The sequence below is a fragment of the Heterodontus francisci genome, chromosome 7 (assembly GCF_036365525.1).
Source record: "Heterodontus francisci isolate sHetFra1 chromosome 7, sHetFra1.hap1, whole genome shotgun sequence".
Lineage (NCBI taxonomy): Eukaryota > Metazoa > Chordata > Chondrichthyes > Heterodontiformes > Heterodontidae > Heterodontus > Heterodontus francisci.
Genome location: NC_090377.1, coordinates 106,040,787 through 106,064,640, shown reverse-complemented (window position 1 = coordinate 106,064,640; position 23,854 = coordinate 106,040,787). Strand labels below are relative to the sequence as shown.

General features: G+C 45.0%; 1 protein-coding gene across 1 annotated transcript in view; it reads left to right on the top strand.

Moving 5' to 3' along the window:
* LOC137372406 (melanophilin-like) overlaps positions 1-23,854 on the top strand; it is a 169,875-nt gene that overhangs the window by 44,700 nt on the left and 101,321 nt on the right. Inside the window, exon 2 of the mRNA XM_068036293.1 lies at positions 9,904-10,125. Coding sequence (XP_067892394.1) covers positions 9,904-10,125 — 222 coding nt within the window. The remainder of the gene's footprint in view (positions 1-9,903; positions 10,126-23,854) is intronic.

Here is a 23,854-nt window from a genome sequence, read left to right as displayed (position 1 = left end):
CCATAGAACCATGGAAAAGTTGCGGCACAGAAGGAGTCCGTTCAGCCTGTCGTGTCTGTGCCGGCCGAAAAAACTATCCGCCCCATCTCATCCTACCTTCCAGCACCTGGTCCATAGCCTTGCAGGTTACAGCACCTTCACATGTCCACCACCGTTCCTGGCAGTGAATTCCAGCCACCCACCACCCTCTGGGTGAAAAAGTTTTTTTTTCATTATGCGTTATGCATCTAGAGCTTTGTCCGAGACAGAAATAAGGTATGCTTTCATTGAAAAAAGAAGCACTTGCAGTCACATGAGCTTGCAAGAAGTTTTCTCCTTACATTATTGGTCTGAAAGTTGTTATTGAGACAGACCTCAAACTCTTGGTTTCCTTACTGAATGAGAAGGAAATTGCAAAGCTGTCTCCGAGAATTCAGAGATTCCAGTTGAGGGTTATGAGATTACCTATAAGTCGGTAAATATTCGGGAAAGGTGCAAATTTCCACTGATGCATTATCAAAAGCAACTGTTGACCATCCCACACAACAGGATGTTAACTTTGTTGAAGAGATAGTACTCACATTACAGAGCGTCGCAATGGCCGTCAAGTGCACAGAAACATCAAGAAATTCATCACTCTCAAAAGCTGGATGAGGAATGCATTCAGATACATCAGTATTGTACACAAGGTTGGCCACAGGAACAACCTAGTAGGAAGGTAATGAAAATTGCCTTCGAATTCAGGTGACACTTCACAATCATAGACGATTTGATGGTGAATAACAACCGACTAGTCATTCCGATTTCTCTTCAATCAGATATCTTGACAAGAATCCATCAATGCCACATGGGAATCACAAAATGCAGAGCGTGAGCTTAATCATCTGTTTGGTGGCCAGAAATTTCCAAAGACATAGAAAACATGATCTTGAATTGCCAGGTATGTGCGGTACACAGACCAGAGCAGATGAAAACTCTGATAACAACACAATGTGGACCACAGTTTGCAAATAAATACTTTACACAATTTGCAAGTAAGTGGGGACCTGAACATCTCTCCGTTTCCCCTCATTACCCTCAATCGAATGGTGAAGAGGAGAGAGGAGTACGAACTATTAAATCATTGATCAAACAAGAGAGAATCTAACCATCTACCCTTGACATTCAAGAGCATTATGATTGCTGAATCCCCCACTATCAACATCCTGGCAGTTGCCATTGACCAGAAACTGAACTGGAGTAGCCATATAAATACCATGGCTACAAGAGCAGGTCAGAGGCTAGGAATCCTGCGGCGGGTAACTCACCTCCTGACTCCCCAAAGCCTGTCCACCATCTACAAGGCACAAGTCAGGAGTGTGATGGAATACTCTCCACTTGGCTGGATGGGTGCAGCTCCAACAACACTCAAGACGCTTGACACCATCCAGGACAAAGCAGCCCGCTTGATTGGCACCCCATCCACGGACATTCACACTCTCCACCACCGACGCACAGTGGCAGCAGTGTGTACCATCTACAAGATGCACTGAAGCAAAGCAGCAAGGCGCCTTAGACAGCACCGTCCAAACCGGCGACCTCTACCACCTAGAAGGACAAGGGCAGCAGATGCGTGGGTACACCACCCTCTGCAGGTTCCCGTCCAAGCCACGCACCATCCTGACTTGGAACTATATCGCCGTTCCTTCACTGTCGCTGGGTCAAAATCCTGGAGCTCACTTCCTAACAGCACTGTGGGTGTTCTTGCCCCACATGGACTGCAGCGGTTCAAGAAGGCGGCTCACTACCACCACCTCAAGGGCAATTAGGGATGGGCAATAAATGCTGACCTAGCCAGCGACACCCACATCCCATGAAAGAATAATAAAAAAGATCTTCCAACTGCACTGTTGAATTATCAATCTGTTGTTATGTGGAAGCTGTTGATGGGGTGGAAGGTAAAAACTCAACTTCCTATTCTACCTGGAAAGTTACTTCCGGGGCTAGACTACAAAGAGGTTCAAGACAGAGAGAATTCTTACAGGAACCAACAAGCTTGCAATTACGATCAGAAATTTCGTACCAGAAACTTATCAATGATCAAGCATGGAGAGAATTTATGGATGCAAGATCTAGCGTGTGAAGGTAGAGTCATCCAGAGAGCTGAAGTTCATCTGAGATCTTATGTAGTACACACTCCCAAGGCCACTATGTGCTGAAGTAGGAGAAACCTTATCCCTATTCCTCAAATACAGCAACCAGTCATATATCTGGAGGAATCAGATGATGATCAAGAAATCTGGAGACAACGAGATACTACAGACATTGATCAAGGCCATCCAAGTCATCGAAGAAGACTTTCAAGAAAGACTACTGATCTTCCAAGTCTGACAAGAATATGATCAGGGAAAGTCATGAAGCCTCCTGACAGATTGAATCTGTGATGTCATTGACTTGGGGGGAGATGGGGTAGTAGGTAAAGTCAAAATGTATGTGTATATATACCAAAAATATATATGGACAAAGATTTGGGTGGAGATGTAGTATGAAGGTCTGAAAGCATTAATGTTTGAGACAGTGAGAGTAATCCCTCCCACTGTAGTGATGATGATGTAATAGTCATATGGGTATTAGGCTTGGAAGAAGGTGGAAGCATCATGAAAGGTGTTAGCTCGACACACTTAATGAGAGAGTAAATGGTTATGTGTATAAAATAAACGAGTTACTATTTAGCCATACAAAGGCTAAGAGATCTACAAACAACCCTCGATCTACCCGAACAACAATACACAACATGAACCAGGGTTGATCCCCTGGCTTGATGATGATGTAGTGGGGAAATTTATGAGGCCTGCAAGAGCAGCTATCATGGCGGGCGTGGTGACTTAATTAGGTGTGAGTTGCTATTTCGATTTCCCGACAGTGGGTTTTTGTTTTATAATTAAGTCCGCGGTGTGTTTGTGGCAGTTCAGGGTATACCCTGTATTGTGGTGGGTTGCAACTTTGCATGCATTTGCATAGTATGAATACTCATTGCTTTATCATTATTTCAAATTAAGTCCAGACTAGGTCAGTGGCAAATGTGAATCCCGTGGCACCCGGTTCACATTAGCTTAAAGATGGCGTGCATCAGTCGGCTTTGTGCAGTTGTGTCTGAGGTCTGTGGTTCTCTTTCTTGAACTCATCGGCACAAAGAAGGCCAACATTGGAATGGATGTTTGGCTCTGGGCTCAGCATCAGGAATGACGATTCATTGGCGGGGAAGGCAGGGAAGACATGGGGTTGAGTTTCAGGTGGCTGGAGGAGCAGGCGAGGGTAGTCAGGGAGAACACAGGGTGGGGTTTCGGGTGGCTGGAGGAGCAGGGGAGGGAATGTTGTTGCTTCCAGGGTGTGTCCTAGGTGTTGTTGATGCTGCATTTTGCTGGGGGCGCGGGGCTTGTTCTGCAAAGAAGAGTACAATGATGATCATAATGAGCCTAAAGGGAGGGGTGAGTACAGTCCATGTCCGGGTGCTGTGGGGAAAGCTCAGAGTCCTGGTTGTGGGAGGGTACAGTTACGGAGACAGTTGGATTAGGTAGTGGGGAAGGTGAAGACTAAGGGTTGGGTGTTCAATATCTTCATAGGGAGGGGAACGGGACTCTGCAATGATCTCTCGTTCAATTTTTGGAGGATCAAGGGTTAGAGTAGACATGTCAATTGTCATGGGTGTAGGAACAGGGGAGAGGGATGGCTGTCCTGAGAGGATGGCCCTGGGGCAGCTGGCACCCGCTCCTGCTCCATCTGGGTGGACGATGGCATCTGAGGGTCTCTCTGAGGGGAAGCAGCACCCGGAGGGAGGTCCAGGTTTCTCGTCCTCCTCTTGCTTAGACTCTGCTGCATAGAGCCCATGGCAACAGCGATGGAGTGCAGGTCAGAACGCATATGGTTTGAGTGTTCACAACCAGACTCGCCATGTTGCTTGCCAAAATTTCCACTGAGAAAACCATATGCTCATATGCCTGAAACATTGGCAGATGCCATGGCTTGCATGGACCCTGCCATGGCATACGCAAAGCCACGCATGACCTCAGGCATTGCTGACACATTTTCCCCATGCTCTGTCTGCATTTCCAGCAGACTTCTTGTAGCCTCAAACAGAGGATCATCATCAGCATGAGGTCAAGCAGGGACCTTGTCCTTAGCAGTCGTCTCATTGTCGGGGGACCTGGCTGGCATGTACTCCCTTAGCTGCTGGGACATGTCTGTGTCATGCCCACAAGATTGTGACCCTGATTCTAATCTGAAACCACCCCCCCCCCCAACTTCCGCAGACTGTGTGGATGTATCTGCACTGGCGGAGGTGGCAGAAGAGGCAGCTGACAGCGCACTCTCTGGGGCATTGGCAGCATCTTCCCCAGAGGTAGTGTCTTGTTCAGCTGGTCGAATACCAGTGGCAAAACAAACAGAGACACATTAAGCATCATTACATCCTGAGATCAGAACTTTAACACACATTCCTCCTGTGTTTACATATGGCTGCTCCAGTAAATTTAGCAATTCATCCTAACACCATGACAATCCTGCCTCGCTGTCAGCAATTGCTCTACCTCCTTGCTTTCCAGCCAACTCTGCTGTCTTTTCCTCTGCTAGTGTCCGTATTCTTAAGTCGGGCATTTCTGCACCCGTTTTGATCCGCTCACGCAGATTGTGGGACTGCTTATCCTGCAGGAGAAGATGCTGATTTAATGAGATGTCAAATGATGCCTCAGAAGCATTGTCCACATGCATTGACATCACTCATTCTGGACTATCATTTGCACGTTGCATCCAAGCACAAACATGTGCAACACTTACCCATTCTGCACAATCATGTGGTATTTGGTACCAAGGCTGATCACACATTCTATCACACCCCATGACTGCCCACTGTCATAACCACACTGTTACAGAGCCAAAGTGCAAAACATTTGTACAGCTTCAGCAACATCTCTTACCCCTGCAGATCTGAGCAAGTCATTAACACGTTTCCGGCACTGTACCCAGTTTCTGCATGTGACCCCACGGTTCAATACCTCCTCTGCCACCTCCCACCAGGCCACCTTGGTCAGGCGGGAGGGTCTTTTGAGTCCATCTCTTGAGAAGAGGAATTCCTGCCTTTCCCTGATGGCCTGGAGAAGAGCCTGCAGGGAGATATCACTGAACCATGGGGCAGAACGCTGCCTGCTAGCTGCAATGACAGCGCAAGTGTGGGTCGTAATGATGAGAGGCTCAAATATAAATTGGCATTGGTGCTGGGGTGGGAGAGATTATAAGGGATGAAGCAGTGAAAATATAATACTTGATTTAAGCAAGATGAAAAAATATGTCCTAGTTTAGATAAAAGTCCAGGTAGGCTGCTGAAGCTCCAGGCTTGCACTGCAGAATGATTTATAGCTATAGCATTAATGGTGCTTTGCAGATTAACAGCAGCTTCTACCAATGAAAATCTGTCCTCAATGCATGATCGCACATGGCTCCCATGCTCGCTGCTGCCACTTAAATTTACATACGTGATTGCGTGGGAAATGACAAAAAGGGTGGAAGTGGAACTGCCGACATCTTCCTGTTCCATTGTCACAGACGCCACATAAAATATTCCCCAGAGTGAGGGATATGCCGGGTTATAAGGTTACAGATTGTGGTAGAATACAATTCTCCTGCTGCTGCTCATGGCCCACAGCGCCTCATGGATGCCCAGTTCTGAGCTGTTAGATCTGTTCTGAATCTATCCCGTTTAGCACAGTGGTAGTGCCATATAACATGATTGAGGTTATCCTCAGTGTGAAGACTGGACTTCATCTCCACAAGGAATGTGCAGTGATCACTCCTACTAATACTGTCATGGACAGATGCATCTGTGACAGATAGATTGGTGAGGGTGAGGTCAAGTAGTTTTCTCCCTCTTGTTGGTTGTCTCACCACCTGCCACAGGTCCAGTCTGACAGATCTGTCTTTAAGCACAAGGCCAGATATATCAGCAGTGGTGCTACCAAACTACTCTTAGTGATGGACATTGAAGTTCCGCACCCAGAGTATGTTCTCTGCCCTTGCTACCTTCAGTGCTTCTTGTGGTGTTCAACGTAAAAGGTTACTGATTCATCAGATGAGTGAAGGTGGTAGGTGGTAGTCAGCAGGTTTCCTTGCCTATATTTTATCTGATGCCATGAGACTCCATGGAGTCCAGATTCAATGTTGACAACTCCCAGGGCCACTCCCTCCCGACTGTATCCCACTGTGCCTCCACCTCTGGTGGGTCTGTCCTGCCGGTGGGACAGGACATACCCAGGGATGGTGATGGAGGAGTCTAAGATATTGACTGTAAGGTATTATTGGGTAAGTATGACTGATGCTCAACTAGTATGTGGGACAGTTCTACCAATTTTGGCACAAGTCACCAGTTGTTACTGAGAAGGACTTTGCAGGGTTCACAGGACAGGGTGTGCCATTATCATTTCCGATGCCTAGATCAATAATGAGTGGTTTGTCTGGTTTTATTCATTTTCAACTTTTCTATAGTGGCTTGCTAGGCCATTTCAGAGGGCAGTTAAGAGTCAGTCATATTGCTGTGGGTCTGGAGTCACAGGTAGGCCAGACCAGGTAAGGATGGCAGATTTTCTTCCTTAAAAGACGTTACTGAACCAGATGGGTTTTTACGACAACCGGTTGTTTCATGGTCACCATTACTGACACTAGCTCTTTATTCCAGATTTAATATTTAATTGAATTTAAATTACACCAGCTGCCGTGGTGGGATTTGACCCTGTGTCTCTGGAGCATTAGTTTGGGCCTCTGGATTACTAGTCCAGTAACATAACCACTCCACTACCTTTCCCATTATTTTCCCACATGTCCATATAAAGTGAGATATTTGTATTTTGTCTTTAACATTTTGGGCCTGTATTTTTTAAAATGGTTATTTGTCTCAATGGCATATTACATAAGTACAGTCAATGCCACACAGATTAGGAGGTCCTGAGTGCAATTGCCAGCCTGTGCTGATCTCAACTGTGGTGCTAACAGGAGCGCTACTATAATTGGGTCAGGAAAATGAAATGTCAGCAGGACCTCCTGGCCTGATAATTGTTTAGTGACCTTTGCTGTGAAGCGCACATGTGTAAACATCAGGTGCAGACATGATCAGGAAGGAAATCATTCGTAAAGGTTTGGTTGATTCTTGCAAATCAGTGTGTTTAAAAAAAAAAACTTTTTTGTCATGCCATAGTTGACAACTAATGGAAAATAAGTCATAAACATCAAGATTAAGGTTACTCAAATTGTCATGAAATGGCCACTGATACCAGGTCACATCTGAGAGATGGAGACTGCACAGAAATTGGTGACTTAACCTTTGTGACTATGACTAATGCTTTGCTGTGCAATTTCCAATATGCATGTGAAAGTTGCATCAAATCTCTTGTAAATTTAATTTTAAGATTAATGTCATGTAATCATACAATGGATATTAATGCCCTTGAGAGGGTACTCATTCAAACAATAAAGATGAGACCTGGTTATTAGAATTTAACTACTGATGCAGGGTCAAGGAAGTCAGACTTGCTTTTATTTGGGAAAGGTGAGTCTTTTAAGTGACCGATTAAGGTTTTTAAGGTTATCAAAGGAACTGGCAAAGCAGAACCAAGCAAATTCTTCACTATAGCGAAGAGTGCAGAAAGCGGTGAGCACAAGTATAAATTAGAAGGTTTGTAAGCAGGAAAGTCAGTAGAACATTTTTCACCCAAAGGATAAGGGCTTGTTAATTAATTATCCTGGGGATGTATTGAAGCAGACGTAGTATAAATGTGAGCAAGAAGCAATTAGGTGTGTTTCCGCAGAGCTAAGACATTGAGGGATGTGTTGGGAAGGTGGGTAGGTGGTGCTGAGTTTCATCAAAAAAGTCAATGGTCTTTTCATGTTACTAAAAACTCTTGTGTTCCTATCGATAATGCTGGTAGTTCCTTGTTAAAATCAGATATGTTTCCATACTATTAATAATTTATCTACAGAATTCTGAACTTTACATTGTTATACATGTTGGTGTAGATGTATCTTTTGTTATTGTTTACAGGAGTACATGTATATCTGTTAACATAGTCGGCCGTATTGGTATAGTGTTACAAGCTTTAGGATTAAAATGCTTTGCTGGAATGTAGCTGTGTTAGGTTGCTATGTTTTTGAGAGGTACTTCTGTTTTTCCTCTCGAATTGATGTAGCCTTATCCATAAGGGTATGCTGTAGTGTTTTCAGGCAGTGAGTATGGGGAAGTCTGATTCTATAGATCTCAGACTGCTCAGTATTTTTCTAATTTCCAGCAGAAATGAAATAGCACTACGTTCAACTGGCATATGTCCCACAGTTACTGTAACACAGATTTGTGGTGGTGGTCAACAGGCTTTACTTTCTCTCTGCTAGGAGCAAAAAATTAGAATAGCCTGCTCATAGTTGGAGGAATCTTCAACCAATAGATTAGAAAGTGTATCTGACAGCTTCACAGGGTCGGTCATGATCATTCATACATTCTAGCTGGATTAGAAAAAGTAATAATAAATCACATTAAGTAGTCAGCTGTAGTTGCGGATCTCCTGTAGCATTGCTTGTGGTCAATTGGAAGGTGAGCTGCTTTATAACAATAGGGGTGGTTTGCCATGTAACGTACACACTCTTGTTATCAGGGTGAACTGATTTATTATGACTGAATAAGTCAAATTACATTTTCAGCAGATGGTATTTAGGCTATTCCCAAAATTGATAGAATTCTGCAATTTTATCCATTTCTCTGTGAAAGTTGCCATTCCATGTCCTTCGTTATATGTTACTTTCCATGTATTTTCTTATCTATTTAAAGCTCAGAATACACAGTAAAATGGGAGGCAACATTGTTTCAAGCTCTGAATATCTGTTCTATAAAGGCTAATTGTTTTTCAGGCTAACAACTGTCTCTGATTTATGCATTCTGTCCTAGCCAAAAATTTGACAGGGTAATAACAAATTTAAAGCTTTACCCAAAAAAGTTAATTCTGCTTGTTTTCAGATAAGTTGAAAAAGATAAAATGAAGAAATCTCTTTATCTGCGGAAATTTGTCTTTCCACTTGCAGTGAGTAAATGCAGGCCTGTATTTACTGGGAGATGCATATGCTCAGACTGCAGCATCACCCTGCAGCTGACAGAGCAACATATCTGCGGATTTGGAGTGATGCCAAGGCTTTTAAGCACAGTACTAACATGAATACTTTAAACACAAGAGGAAATCTTATGGTTATTATGCTTTTGTTTTTTAAATTTTCATAAAATATTTTAATGAATACAAAAGGTGCATCACCAAAGTAGGAGGGATTTAAAAAAATGATACTGAAGTGGGATCAAATCAAAACTGGGGGTGTCGAAGTGGGACACAGAATGTGCAACTTCTATGCTGTCGTATCATTTGTATAATATTAATAGATTATATATTTTAATGTATAATGTACTTTCAGAGAGTTTATGAAATCAAGCTCTTAAAACTGAAAGGCGCATCTGACTTATGGGACTAGTGGCTTGGGTATCTGGTTCTACATATTGTAAAGACTGGTGTATACATTGCACTTACATACATAAAAATAGATTTTACTAATTTTCACTGAGCTTTACATATTGGGTGCATGCCTTAGGATTTCAGCTCGGGAGGTCAGTAAATCTCTGGATTGTCCATCTGAATTCCTGATTAACCCTATCAAATCACATCTTTGTAAATTTTATCCAATAGTTTTTATATTCCCTAAATTTAGGCACTATAATATTTTGATTGTTATGGTATAAGAAAAGAATGTGAGTTGTACATGGGGGCAACTTATACACCAGATTTTACGATAGATATCTTTTTTTGCTTTGATTCACTCATCTTTTTTCCTGTATTTCCTCCTGTCCCTTCTATCCTGCTTTCCCCTGTTTAGGGAATTAAAGTCTAAGATTGAAGAAGAAAGGACTAAGAGGAAGTTTCTTACGAAGCAAGCCAAGTTTAACGAAGGTCATTGCATTCACTGCCTGGAACCCTTCCAGTTCCTGGTGAACAGCAAACGTCAATGTCTGGATTGCTGTCTGTACACCTGCAAAAGCTGTAGCAAATTCAACAAAAAAGAGTATGGCTGGGTGTGTGATTCCTGCCGGATTGCCAGGTGAGGCAACCAATCTCCCGTATGCATGCGCATCCTGTTTTTTTTTCTCCCCATCCCATGGAATTCCTCTTCCTTATGCATGCACCTCCCAATTTTTTTCCACTCCCATGGAATCCCTGTACCTAATGTACACATCTTCCATTATTAATTTTCCTTCCCATTTTCTCTTCTGAAGGTGCTGACTCATGCTAGAGTTTCCACAGCTGTGAGTAACTCCTATTACCATGGTAAAGTGGCCATCCGACATTGGTCGGCTCAGACTTTGTGTTTTGGCAAGCGAGGTAGAGCAATTCAATGTCAAGCTTGATTCTGCCCTCATCCAGTATTATATAAGTACACTTTCCACTATGTTCAGGAGTGGAATACACAGACTGATATTCCTTTCATTAGCTCAGGAACTGAGGACAATTGTAGTGTCTGAGCTCCTAGTTATCTCAGCATAGCATGGTGATTCACCCTTCCTGGGTTGTATTGCTCAGTACCACACCAGATAGTGAATTTATAATTTTTTTAAAAAAGTATGTCTAAAGAACATGTAGGGCAGGAAATTCAATCACATACCGCCACTTCTGTTGGCACTATGCAGACATATCTCTATCATAGAAGCATGGAAGGTGCCACTATCTGGTTCCCATTTAGGCCACTTGGCATCAGGCAACTGGAATGATACAAGCAGGTTTGTCCCCTGCGTGTGTCCGAAGAGTTGAAAGGGCTAGATTATGACATCGCAGAGATCAACATGGTGATGCACTAATACTAAAATTGGCCAACAAATGTTCAGGGAGTGCCTTCCTTATTCACTCCTGAAACAACAAATGTTATGAAGCAAGATGGGCCCTGTTCTGGGGCTGTTTAAAGAGTCACTCAACAAGTTTCAGCTGAGGTGCTTTTGGCTAACTTGTGCTCAGGCGAAAGTGGAGAAAGCCCTGTAGTGGGTTGCTGGACGACCACAGAGAGGCTGAGATTTATGCATTGTCTTGCATAAATATTGGGGCAATAGTTGCAGTGCCACTTGTTCTGCAGCATGAGCAGAACAGACAGAGGAGGAGCATGTTGTATAATTGCCTTTAAGAGTGATGTCCTTTTAAGATCTTAATATGCTAATGAGATCCATGCCAGGATGCAGTCATGTGACTACAAACCAGAGGCACTCTGCAACTGTAACATCCAGAGTAAGGTTCTATAAACAGTTAGCTCTGTACTATATATAATAGCTTAGCTGTTAAGAAACCTGTTTGAGATCTTCAACCAACTGGACTCCACGCATCTCATTTATGTTGCATCAGACAACATAAAGAATGCATTACATGGTGGCAGCTGTGGTGAGAAGACAAAGTCAATGTTTGAAGACCACAGGTTAAACAGCTTTGAAAACAACCCTCCCTACAGCCACTAGAAAGAAAGTTCAACAAAAATACTGGCCCCAACAGTAGAAAGAAAAAAGAACTTACCTCCGGCTGTGGGAGACAGAGCTGAGAACGACAGGCTGCCAGTAAATCGAGTGAGTCATTATGCCAACAGTCGAGGGATCTCCATTTAAAAAAACAAGCTTTGAAGTGCTTAAAAGATTGATTTTTTTTCTAAAGCTCTATGTAAAAAAAAATGGGAAGACCCGGCTCCTCTCCCAGGCTGATCGAGGTTGGTGCCATCACAGGAGGCGTTCGATTGCAAAAAGCAGAAAAAGTCCGATCACTGAAGAGCTTTCATCCGTGCAGCCACAGTTTAAAAAAAACATGTTAAATCACTCGAGTATGAAAAAGAGCTTCCATTCAAAGCCACAGTCTAAAAAAAAAACCATAAAACCACTGAAAGGGCAACAACATAAACAAATCCTAGCAAAAAAAGCAATTGAACTGCCTATTGAACAGCTGTGTAAACATATCAGCTAGAGTGCTGCAAGCAAGATGAACACAGAATACTATAAAACACCAGTTTCTTTCAATGCAAGCAGCTAGTCTAAACAACAGAGATTTTCTTAAAGGGAAAATAGTGCTGAGTTATAGAACAAGTCTTAAAGCAAGTTTTAAAGCAAATGAACAGCATGAAGATGGATATTAAATTTCCCAGCATGAACTGAAAGGCCATGGATATCCTATCCAAGTTCCAGATTTTCAAACAGAGAATGCAGTTATGCTTCACTGAACAAGTGACTGCAGAACCAGGAAAACAGACTGTAAAAATATTGAGAGCAATTGGAAATGAGGGATTGCACAGAATCAATACCTCAGGCATATCTGAAGAGGACCAGAAAGAACTCACAAAGATTTGGAAAGTGCTCGAAGATCAGCTCTGAATTTTAGAATTCACTATCTGGAATTGATGCCCTACAGACATCAATAAATCAGTTCAACAGCAGTTGCCATAGTAAGGGCAACAGCGATTTTTCAGATGCTGAACTGTCGGACTGAATAATGGAGCTGGTGATAGCCTCAACACCCATTGATCTGTTTCAGAAAGACCTCTTGGGGAAAAAGAAAGGTCACTGTTAGAAGATGGCAGGAAATATGAAGCCATTGTAGGTGGACAACAGCATCTGCAAGCACAAGGTGCAGCCAACAGTATCAGCACAATAACCCGGTTATAAAGAGCAAGCAAGCTGTGTGCTAAGTGTGGTTTGTCCCATTCACGGTGACATTGTCCTGCATTTCAAGATGTGTGCAAGACTTGCGGTGCAAAAGGACACTGGGTCCACCTGTGCAAGAATTCTGGCCCCAAAGGCACAGCCAAAAGTCACAGCAGGACACAGACAAACAGATGACAGGCGCAGCAACAGGGCAACAGCAGCAAGGAGAGTGCCAGAGACCTGCGTAAACGCAAGTCGATGCACGAAGTCCGCAGCAAAACAGACCTGAGACAAGACTCAGAGAGAAGTAGTTCTCAGCCAGAATGCGAACAGGCATTTCACATTGTGAACCTGACACATTGGGCTGGATTTTACCAGGCCCTTCACAACGGGCTCCATGGTGGTGGGCGGGGGGGTAGAGGGGTGGGTGCAGGGGGCTAAAGATGGGACCAGCAGCACTCCGCCATGGAGGCTGGCGCCGGGAGGACTCGGCCGTTTATCCTCAGCACAGTCCAATTACTCAAACGTAGAGCGTGAAACACTTGCTCTGGTGTTTGGGATCATAAGGTTCCACACCTACCTGTTTGGTTTCCACTGTGAACTGTTTACCAATCATAAACCACTGGAGATGATCTGGCGCAAACCATTGACAAGTGCATGACCTCGACTACAGCGACTTTTAGTGAAAATGCGGGGATACAACTTCAATGTCTGCTACAAACCGGGTACCGAAACGATCACCTCGGATACGCTGAGCAGATTGCCAAACCCGAGCAAGAATGAAGCTCCACTGGATCTGCAAGTAAGACAGCATAGATGTGCTCAAAATAAATTTATTGCATTTTGGTTAACACAAATGTGATCAACTGCAATCAGAAACAGCCAGTGAGCTACAACTGAAGGCACTGTGGAGAGTCATCAAAGAAGGCTGGCCTGACACAGTAAAGGAGATGCCAGAAACCCTCAGATGCTTTTGGCCTTGTAGAGATGAACTCGGTATCTCGAGAGGTGTGACCTTCAAGGGAAAACAAGGGATTGTGCCCAAAGCTCTCTGACAGGACATCTTTTCACAACTTCACCAAGGCCACATGGGCAGAGAGCGAACAAGACGACTGGCACGAGACACTGTTTATTGGCCAGGGATCAATAATGATATCGAAAGGTTAGTGAGGATGTGCGGGGCATGCCAGAGCCACCAGCCACAACAACACAAAGAACCTCAACACCCTCACGAGATTCCATCAGTCCCTTGGTCCAAAATCACCACTGATCTATTTTCCGTGAATGGAGATGACTTTATCTTAGTCACCGATTATTTCTCCAAATTTCCAATTGTAAGTAGGTAAAAGACACTTGACGTGCGGCCATCACAGACACATTGAGTGCCATATTCAGTCTATTTGGTGCACCTGAAGGAATTGTTTCTGACAATGGGCCACGGTATACGGGCCAACCTTTCAGGAATGTGTGTGCGAAATGGGATGTAAACCATGTGACGCCCTCACCACATTAACCTAGATCTAACGGTCTTGTCGAGCAAATGCTTCACACAGTTAAATCAGTTATCCTGAAATGTAGGACAACAAAACAAGATTTTCATGTTGCCATGCTCCACCTCAGAGCTGCACCTATGGATATGGGCTTGCCATCACCATCAGAGATCATGTATGGCTGACAAGTGCAGACGACTCTGCCAAGCCATCATCTATCCAAATTCTTCGAGATGCTGGAGACACTGCTTGAAAAACAGGGGAGAATGAAGATGGTGCACGCAGGGGCGGAACTACTTCAGCTACATGTAGGACAAACGGTCAGGGTCATACACCCCACAATGAGAACATGATTACCCGCAGAGGTATCCAAAGTATGTAGTGAGCCTAGGTCCTGCGAAATTACAACATCTAGCGGAGCAGTGTTGAGAAGGAACAAAAGCCAACTGAGAAAAGTGTGCAATACTCCAGTTGCACATGGCAGACTCGAGGGAGCACGCTCTGATGGTGGGGGTGTAATGGAACAACAGGACAGCAGCCATCTGTAAACCCAGGACAGCCAAGGGTGAAATCCACATCCCCAGAAGGTTATACCATAACCAAATCTGGAAGAGTTGTCAAACTACCAAAATGATATATGGACTCTTAAGCTTATACATTTGTAAATTTCACAATCTCTATCGATGTGTAAACAATTTTGATATCTAATTTTATAGATTTTTACTTTAGCATACAAGACTTCTCTTTGGAAAGAAAGGGGATGTTGTATGTTTGGTTTTAAGAGTGATGTCCCTTTAAGATCTTAGTATGCCAATGAGTATGTGCCAGGATAAAGTCATGTGACTACAAGCCAGAGGCACTCTGCAACTGTAACACCCAGAGTAAGGTTCTGTAAATAGTTAGCTCTGTACTTTATATTATAGCTCAGCTGTTAATAAACCTGTTTGAGATCTTCAACCAACTGGACTCCACGCATCTCATTTATATTGCATCAGACAGCATAAAGAACGCATTACAGAAGAAGAAAGAGGAACCTTTGTAAGAAGGGAGGAGGAGGAGGGCTGTCATTGGAATGCCGTACCCTGAGAGGGTTTTCTGGGAGCACCAGTCCTTTGTTGGGATGAGCCAGAAGCAATGGTTCAGGAGCCTTTGCCTCACAAAGGAGGTACTGATAGAGTTGTGTTACTTCCTTTACAGTGAATTGGAGCTTCAAACCAGGCAGAGGATGGCCCTCCCAATGGCTGTGAAGATCACCATCGTCCTTTTGTTCTTCGCAGCTGGTTCCTTCCAGGCGACAACTGGCGACATCAACAATGTGTCACGGTTCGCTGTCCATTGAAGTATCCAGGAGATGACAGAGGCAGTCGACAGGAGGAGAGGGGAGCTGATCCTCTACTCCCTGAGGAGAGAAGACCAGGATGAGAAGCCACATGGGTTTTCCAGAATAGCGGGCTTCCCGATGATGCAGGGTCTCATGACTGCACAGATTTGTCTCTGCGAGACCCCTACATCAATAGGAAGTGATACCGCAACCGCAAGGGCTACCACTCTGTCAATGTCCAGCCACATCAAGAAATCCAGAGTCATAGAGTCATTACAGCACAGGAGGAGGCCATTCGGCCCATTGATTCCACGTGGGCTCTCTGCAGAGCAATCCAGTCAGTCCCGTTCCCCTTTTGTATCCCTGCAGTTCTGCAAGTTTATTTCCCTCAAGTGCTCATCAAATTTCCTTTTGAAATAATTGATTGTCTCTGCTTCCACTACCCTCGTAGGCAGCGAGTTCCAGGTCATTACTATTTGCTGTGTAAAAATGTTCTTCCTCACATCCCCCCTGTATATTCTGCCCAAAACCTTAAATCTGTGTCCCCTAGTCCTTGTACCATCAGCTAGTGGGAACATATTTTCTTTGTCAATAAGGATAAAGAAATCTTTACACATAAAACTAAAAGCGACAACAGGAACACTTGCTGATTCTCAAGAGAATCATTCCTTGAATGCAGTGTGCATTAAAAAGCATATGTCCGAAAAAAAAAGTGGTGCTCCATATCTTAACTAATAAATAGGTGTTATTATGGAATAATCAGTTTATCGTGCTAAAATTGGTAAATTGCCCAAGACAAATTCTACTCTGAACCCACAAAAAGTAAAAAGTATTCTAAGAGTCTAGATCGTATACAGGTTATACAAAATGCTCCAAGACACCGCATCAGAAGGAAGAAAAATCAGACACTGAGCAGAAATTCTGAGCTGAGGAAAGGGAGCTAACTGAAGATAAAGTCGTTTTTGAGGAGCTTTTCAAAAATGGGAAAAAATGAATCAAGTTGGAGGGGTTTAATGAAGAGAATTCAAGAGCGGAGTGGGCTGTAAGTTCTGCCGCTCATATTTGGAGCAGGTGGGGTGGTGAGGGGTGGGGCAGATGTTCACCAACACATAGTCTAAGCCAGTTTTTTCTTGTGGGGTGGGGCACATTACAATTTCTTTCCTACATAGGGGGCCAGTGAGCAAGTTTCAGAAAGATGAAGGCATTAAAATTTTATCTTACTATTAATAAAAACAACAACAAATATGCATTTTTGTGAAGAAGCTTTAAATGAGACTAATTTATTGACTTACTTTCTTGTCACTATGTTGAAAACTGATTTAGTGACATAACTACTAGCATTGTTTTTGCTTGCATAAGTAGTTAATCTCTGCCCGCAAACTTGATGTAGCGATGCAGAGAATTCCTGATAGATGTCTATCTGTCAGGAGAGATCTTGTGTCTCTATCTCTATGTATCTCTGTCTCTCTCTCCCTGCCTCTCCTTCTCTCACTCCCTATCTTTCTCTCTCCCTCCCCTCTCTATCTCTCTCCCCCTCTCTCCTCTCTCTCCCTTCCCCCTCACACTTTCCCCTCCCCTCTCTCTCTCTCTCTCCTTCCTCTCTGTTCCCTCCTCTCTTCCTCCACCACTCCCCATCTCTCTCTCTTCCCCACCCGCCCCTGTCCCTCTCTCCCCACTCTCTGTCTTTGTGTCTCCCTCGCTCCATGCTCCCCACTCCATGTTCCTTGCTCCATGCTTCCGCAGCAGCCATTCCCACAACCGGTTACTAACCATGCCTGTTTTAGTTAAGGTGGCAGGAACCTGCCCAGTGTACAGGATACTGGACATTTACTGAATCACGTGAAAACAGAAAGAGCGGCCGATCCCAGGGTGCCCCTGCCACTAACCCCGTCCGGGCAGCCTATCAATCACAGAGAGTGACTAATCACAGACAGGGGTCCTCCGCTTCTCAAATGCAGGTCCCGCCTACCCCTCCACCTGGCGTACAGGGGAGCCATCAATCAGAGCTGAACTGAGGCAAATTGGCAGACCGGATTGAAACCTTCAGCAGACCAGATGCTGGCCTGTGGGCTATATGTTGGACAACACTAGTCGAAACTCTAAGAGAAAGGGAAAGGAATGAAAAGGGATGAATTATAAAGCATCGCCTTAACTAAAACAACTATGATGACATTGCTCATTCATTTGAAATAAAATGCAGGTTTCAAAATATGTAGATGACTTTTTTCCAAAGGCTAGAATGGATTATGACAGTCAGTTATCAGGTATAACTCAAGACTCGCCGATTAACATAAAGTCTTTGCCCTATCAAATCTATTAACTTGCATTCATTTGCATCGTATAACAATGCAGTTATTCAGATTTATATTTTGTGGATGAATACCTGCTATTCTGGAAGCACCCATGATGCTTCATCCTGTGACAGTCTGCAATACCCACTGTCTTCTGGCCTCCAAGACAGACTAGCTGCTTGACCATAAGGGCTACTCACTCCACTCATGCCTTATGACCCCCTTCTTGCCATCCCAGCCCACAAGGTCATTGGACCTTCAACAAGAACCAAGGAGCTACACTTAACACCATGGGGCAAGCCATTAGTCTGCTAAAGCAGAGGTTTCGCAGCTTAGGTCACTCGGGGAGATCTCCAAAAACCATGCCCGAGAGATCTCCATGTTTGTGGTGGTGTACTGCATCCTCCACATCCTCTCAATTATGAGGGCCCAGCCAATACCTCCTGGGATCTAAAGGCCACCTCGGGAGGTGGAGAAGGGGGAAGAGGAAGAATAGGAGGAGGAAGGAAGGAGACCACATGCACCAGCTGCAACTGGATAGAGCAAGAGAGACTACTTAGTGAGGCTTTGCTTCAGTTGAAAGGAGCTCTTCCCCATTACCAACATGCACCCACCAACCTCTTACAGTACATCCATTTGAGACTCCCCACCACAAAGTCCTCTTGGTCTCCATCACTCAATAAAGACCAACAGCAAAAACATTCACACAACAACCATATCCCGTAATACATAAATAATACACAAAAAACAGAACTGGCCACCCTTGTGCATTTTCTTCGTGCCTGTCTTGTGGGTACCCATAACTGGCCTATTGCTCCTACGAGGTGCTTCCTCAGTGACGGCAGCATGGCTGATGGAAGGCTGCTGATTTTCACTGGGGGAGACTGCAGATGGCCTTGCAGAATGCCCTCGAGCAGCTCTGGGCCATGAGGGCTTGGCTTCAGACTGCACCACTTCAGCATGGATGGCAGCAATCTGGGCTGATTGGCTGAGAGGCATTCTAAAGGGAACTGGCAGATGGCATTGGTGGGAGTACAAATGCTGTCATCCTAAGAGAGGACAGCAGGTTCCTGCACCATGGTGCCACTGCTGCTCCCTTGAGATGAAGCCTCAGCAATGATTGTAATCTGCTGGAGCACAGATTGCTGGACTGTTGTGAATGCCTGCATAACCCGTCGAGCATTGAGATTTGCATCCACAATGGCAGCAGTCATAGACTGGTTGGTAGCAGTCTGAACCTGTGTGCTAAGAGCCAGGGATCTCATGATCTCTGTCTGAGCTCCATTGCAGCATTGATACATCAGCGGGACTCTGCCTGTGCTGCAGTGAGAACTCACCAGCGACTGGCAGGCCCTCCATCACAGGTCGGTCTGGCAGTACTGCCATGTAGATGCCCATCACTTCCACAGTGGAAAGGATGGGCTCCGAGGTCTGCATGAAGGCCTGTGCCATGGTGGAGCTGGACTCCTCTATGCTCCTAGCCAGTGACTTTGGATATCTGGCAGGCCTGTTAATACATCAAGCATCCCGGGATGCATGTTCATCAATGTTTTCCTATAGTCCATCAAAACGAGGGCCTCATCTGAGTCCCCTGCAGCAGGACTGATGTGTGACCTCGTCCTCCAGGGAGTTTATACACCAGCTGACCTATGCCCCTGTCCTGGCTGCAGCCGACTCATGCTCGATGATTCACCACATGCAAATCCCAAATCTAAACTAGCCTCTAACATTTGTGCAGAGCCAATATCTGAGCTGGTTGCTTTGAGTGTTAGGTCGAGTGATGGTGCTTCTTCTTCAAAGCTATCTTCCTCCTTTTGCCCTGCCACTTGCTTCTGCAGAGGCGGAATAGCCGCCAGTTCTTGGCTATCTGTAAGCAGAAAAGCATAAGTGGAAGGGAGGGGTAAGGGAAGTGGGGGGGGTGGGGAAATGATCAGGATGTCCACAGTCACTCCATCTGCAGTTTCCATTTCATGGCGCCTTTCAGGGTGAGGGTGAGGAATGAATGGAGAAGGTACATAAGGCAGCAACTTACCATCATCCAAGAATGCCTCTGCTGCACCAGATGCTACTGACTCCATAGCACTGCCACCCATGATCCAAAGGACCATCTCCTCCAGGCGCTGAAGGTATATATTCTTCCTGGTCCTCTGGCTGTCCTGCTTGTTGTGGGCGACCTTCTCCTGCAGTAGAGAGGGCAGAATGTCATTGATTGTGTGTCAGTGTGTTTGGATGATGTCTGCAATAGCTGAATAGTTGGAGGTATGTGAAGGCAGTGAGAGGTGTATGTGCAACTGGTAGGTTTCGAAGGAGGTGCAGTGTAAGGATGTTAGGCTAAGTCCTGAGTGTCAGAGACTGGTGATGGGCTTTAAAGAGTGAGGAAATACGGGCATAGTGTAATTATTGACATAACATACCTTGGTCATGTTTACTTGATCTCTTATGTTCAGACATTGCTTTATGCCCTGATTACAAGTTTGCACTTGTTTTCTTTTATTTTTTCATGGGGTTGGGCGTCACTGACAAGGGCAGCATTTACTGCACTTCCCTAATTTCCCTTGACAAGGTGGTGGTGAGCCGTTGCAGTCCGTATGGTGTAGGTACACCCACAGTGCTGTTAGGAGGGAGTTCCAAGATTGTGGCCCAGCGACAGTAAAGGAACAGCGATATAGTTCCAAGTCAGGATGGTGTGTGGCTTGGAGGGGAATTTGCAGGTGTTGGTATTCCCATGCATCTGCTGCCCTTGTCCTTCTCGGTGCTAGAGGTAGCAGGTTTGAAAGGTGCTGTCGAATCAGCCTTGGTGAGTTACTGCAGTGCATCTTGCAGAAGGTAACACTGCTGCCACTGTGCATCAATGGTGGAAGAAGTGAATGTTGATGGTGGTGGATTGGGTGCCAGTCATGCGGGCTGCTTTGTCCTGGATGGTGTCGAGCTTCCTGAGTGTTGGAGCTGCACTCGTACAGGCAAGTGGAGCGTATTCCATTACACTCCAGATTTGTGCCTTGTAGGTGGTGGACAGGCTTTGGGGAGTCAGAAGATGAGTTACTCGTCGTAGAATTCCCAGTCTCTGACCTGCTCATGTAGCCACCGTACTTATATGGCTGGTCCAGTTCAGGTTCTGGTCAATGGTAACACCCACTATGTTGATAGTGGGGGATTCAGCGATGTTAATGCCATTCAACGTCAAGGGGAGATGATTAGATTCTCTCTTGTTGGAGATGGTCATTGCCTGGCACTTGTATGGTGCAAATGTAACTTGCCACTTATTAGCCCAAGCTTGAATGTTGCCCAAATCTTGCTGCATATGGACACGGACTGCCTCAGTATCTGAGGAGTCATGAATGGTGCTGAACATTGTGCAACCATCAACGAATATCCCCACTTATGACCTTATGATGGAGGAAACCTCATTGATGAAGTAGCTGACGATGGTTGAGCAACTCCTGCAGTGATGTCCTGCTACTGAGATGATTTACCTCCGTCAGCCACAACCAGCTTCCTTTGTGCTAGGTATGACTCCAACCAACTTCTCCCCATTCCCATTCCCTCCAGCTTTGCTAGGGCTCCTTGATGCAACACTTGGTCAAACGCTGCCTTGATGTCAAGGGCAGTCACTCTCACTTCACCTCTTGAGTTCAGCTCTTTTGTCCATGTTTGGAACAAGGTTGCAATAAGGTCAGTAGCTGAATGGCCCTGGCGGACCCCAAACTGAGCGTCAGTGTGCAGGTTATTGCTGAGTAAGTGCCGTTTGATAGCACTGTCAATGAGACCTTACAGCACGTTGCTGATGATCGAGAGTAGGCTGATGTGGCAGTAATTGGCCGGGTTGGATTTGTTTTGCTTTTTGTGTACAGGACATACCTGGGTAATTTTCCACATTGTTGGGTAGATACCAGTGCTGTAGCTATACTGGAACAACTTGGCTAGGGGCCCGGTCAGTTTTGGAGCACAAGTCTTCAGTACTATTGCTGGAATGTTGTCAGGGACCATACCCTTTGAAATATCCAGTGCCTTCAGCCCTTTCTTGATATCACATGGAGTGAATCGAATTGGCTGAAGACTGGGGACCTCAGGAGCACGCCAAGATGAATCATCCACTCGGCACTTTTGGCTGAAGATGGTTGCAAGTGCTTCAGCCTTGTCTTTTGTACTGATGTGGTGGTCTCCCCCATCATTGAGGATGAGGATATTTGTGGAGGCTCCTTCTCCTGTTAGTTGCTTAATTGTCCATCGCTATTTACGAGTGGATGTAGTAGGACTGCAGAGCTTTGATCTGATCCGTTCTTTGTGGGATCACTTAGCTCTGTCCATCGCATTCTGTTTCTGCTGTTCAGCATTAACGTAGTTCTGTGTTGTAATTTCTTCTTTGAACTGGGGTTGTCCCCTGGTTTGATGGTAATGGTAGAATGGGGAATATGCCAGGTTATGAGGTCACAGATTGTGGTTGAATACAATTCTGCTGCTACTGATGGCCCACAGAGCCTTGTGGATGCCCAGTTTTGAGTTGCTTGATCTGTTTAGCACAGTGATAGTGCCACACAACATCATGGAGGGTATCCCCAATGTGAAGACGGGTCTTCATCTCCACAAGGACTGTGTGGTGGCTACTCTTAGCAATACTGTCATGGACAGATGCATCTGCGACAGGTAGTTTGGTGAGGACGAGGTCATGTAAGTTTTACTCTCTTGTTGACTCCCTCATCACCTGCTGCGGACCCAGTCCCTCAATTATGTCCTTTAGGTCTTGGCCGGCTCGGTCAGTAGTGGTGTTACCGAGCCACTCCTGGTGATGGACATTGAAGTCCCCCACCCAGAGTACATTCCCAGATGCCCTTGCCATCCTCCGTGCTTCTTACAAGTGGTGTTCAACATGGAGAAGCACTGATTCATCAGCCGAAGGCTGGGGGCAAGGGGGTGGGTGTGGGTAGCGGTAGGTGGTAATTAGCAGGAGGATTCCTTGCCCATGTTTAACCTGGTGCCATGAGACTTCATGGAGTCCGGAGTCAATGTTGAGGACTCCCAGGGGAACTCCCTTCTGGCTGTGCTGCCACCTCTGATGAATCTCTGCTGCCGGTGGGACAGGACATACCCAAGGATGGTGATGGTGGTGTCTAGGACATTGTCTATAGAGTATAATTTGGTGAGTATGACTATGTCAGGCTGTTGCTTGACTAGCCTGTGGGACAGACCTCCTAATTTTGGCACAAGCCCCCAGATGTTAGTTCAGAGGACTTTGCAGGATCGACACGGTTGTGTATGCCGTTGTCGTTTCCGGTGCCTCGGTCAATGCCAGGTGGTCCGTCCAGTTTCATACCTTTTAGACTTATGCAAATACACAGAAAATTCCACCCCAGTAAGTAGTTCTCAGTGAGAAACAATGTATACTTTGTCAATTTATGGTAATATACTGTGCAGCACAGCATATTTTTGTATCAATTGATGGCACTAATAATCTCACCAGTAAGAAAATGTGTTTATAGGGATAATTTGCTGCACCCAGCAGTGGGTTGTGCTTGTAAGCAGTGGAAAATGGGGTTGCAGTGTTCCAACAATATCTCTGACTAGCACTCCCTGTAAGTATGGCCTCTTCACTGGCAGTGTGGGACCTTAGAAATATCCATTAAGTGTATGTTAATAACAATGCTGAGCATTCACACTGCTTGATCACCATCTTGTGGTCGGATGGAAGTATTAGGCTGTTTTTGTAAATGGTACAATATGCTGACCTTAATTTCGAAACAATTGCCAAGTTTTGCAAGACTTATATCACTCTGCAATATGTGCATTTTTTATCATTTTAATTGTTTGCAAATGCCTTTCTTGCACCTCGTAAGTTCCGAATACTCTGCCTTGTATGTTATTTCTCTTCCTTGTTTAGTTCTCACAATCTCCTGATCCAACTCATTCTTTCCCAATAAAAACTCTGAACTTCCTTGCCTTCCTCAGCTTACCCTTTCTCTTACAGTCCACTGGTTTCTAAGGTGCAAGCTTGTAGTTACCCATAACTACTCCTTGTTTCATTTTGTTTTCTGTCCTACCCTTTTCAACTTTGGTGACCTGTGTGATA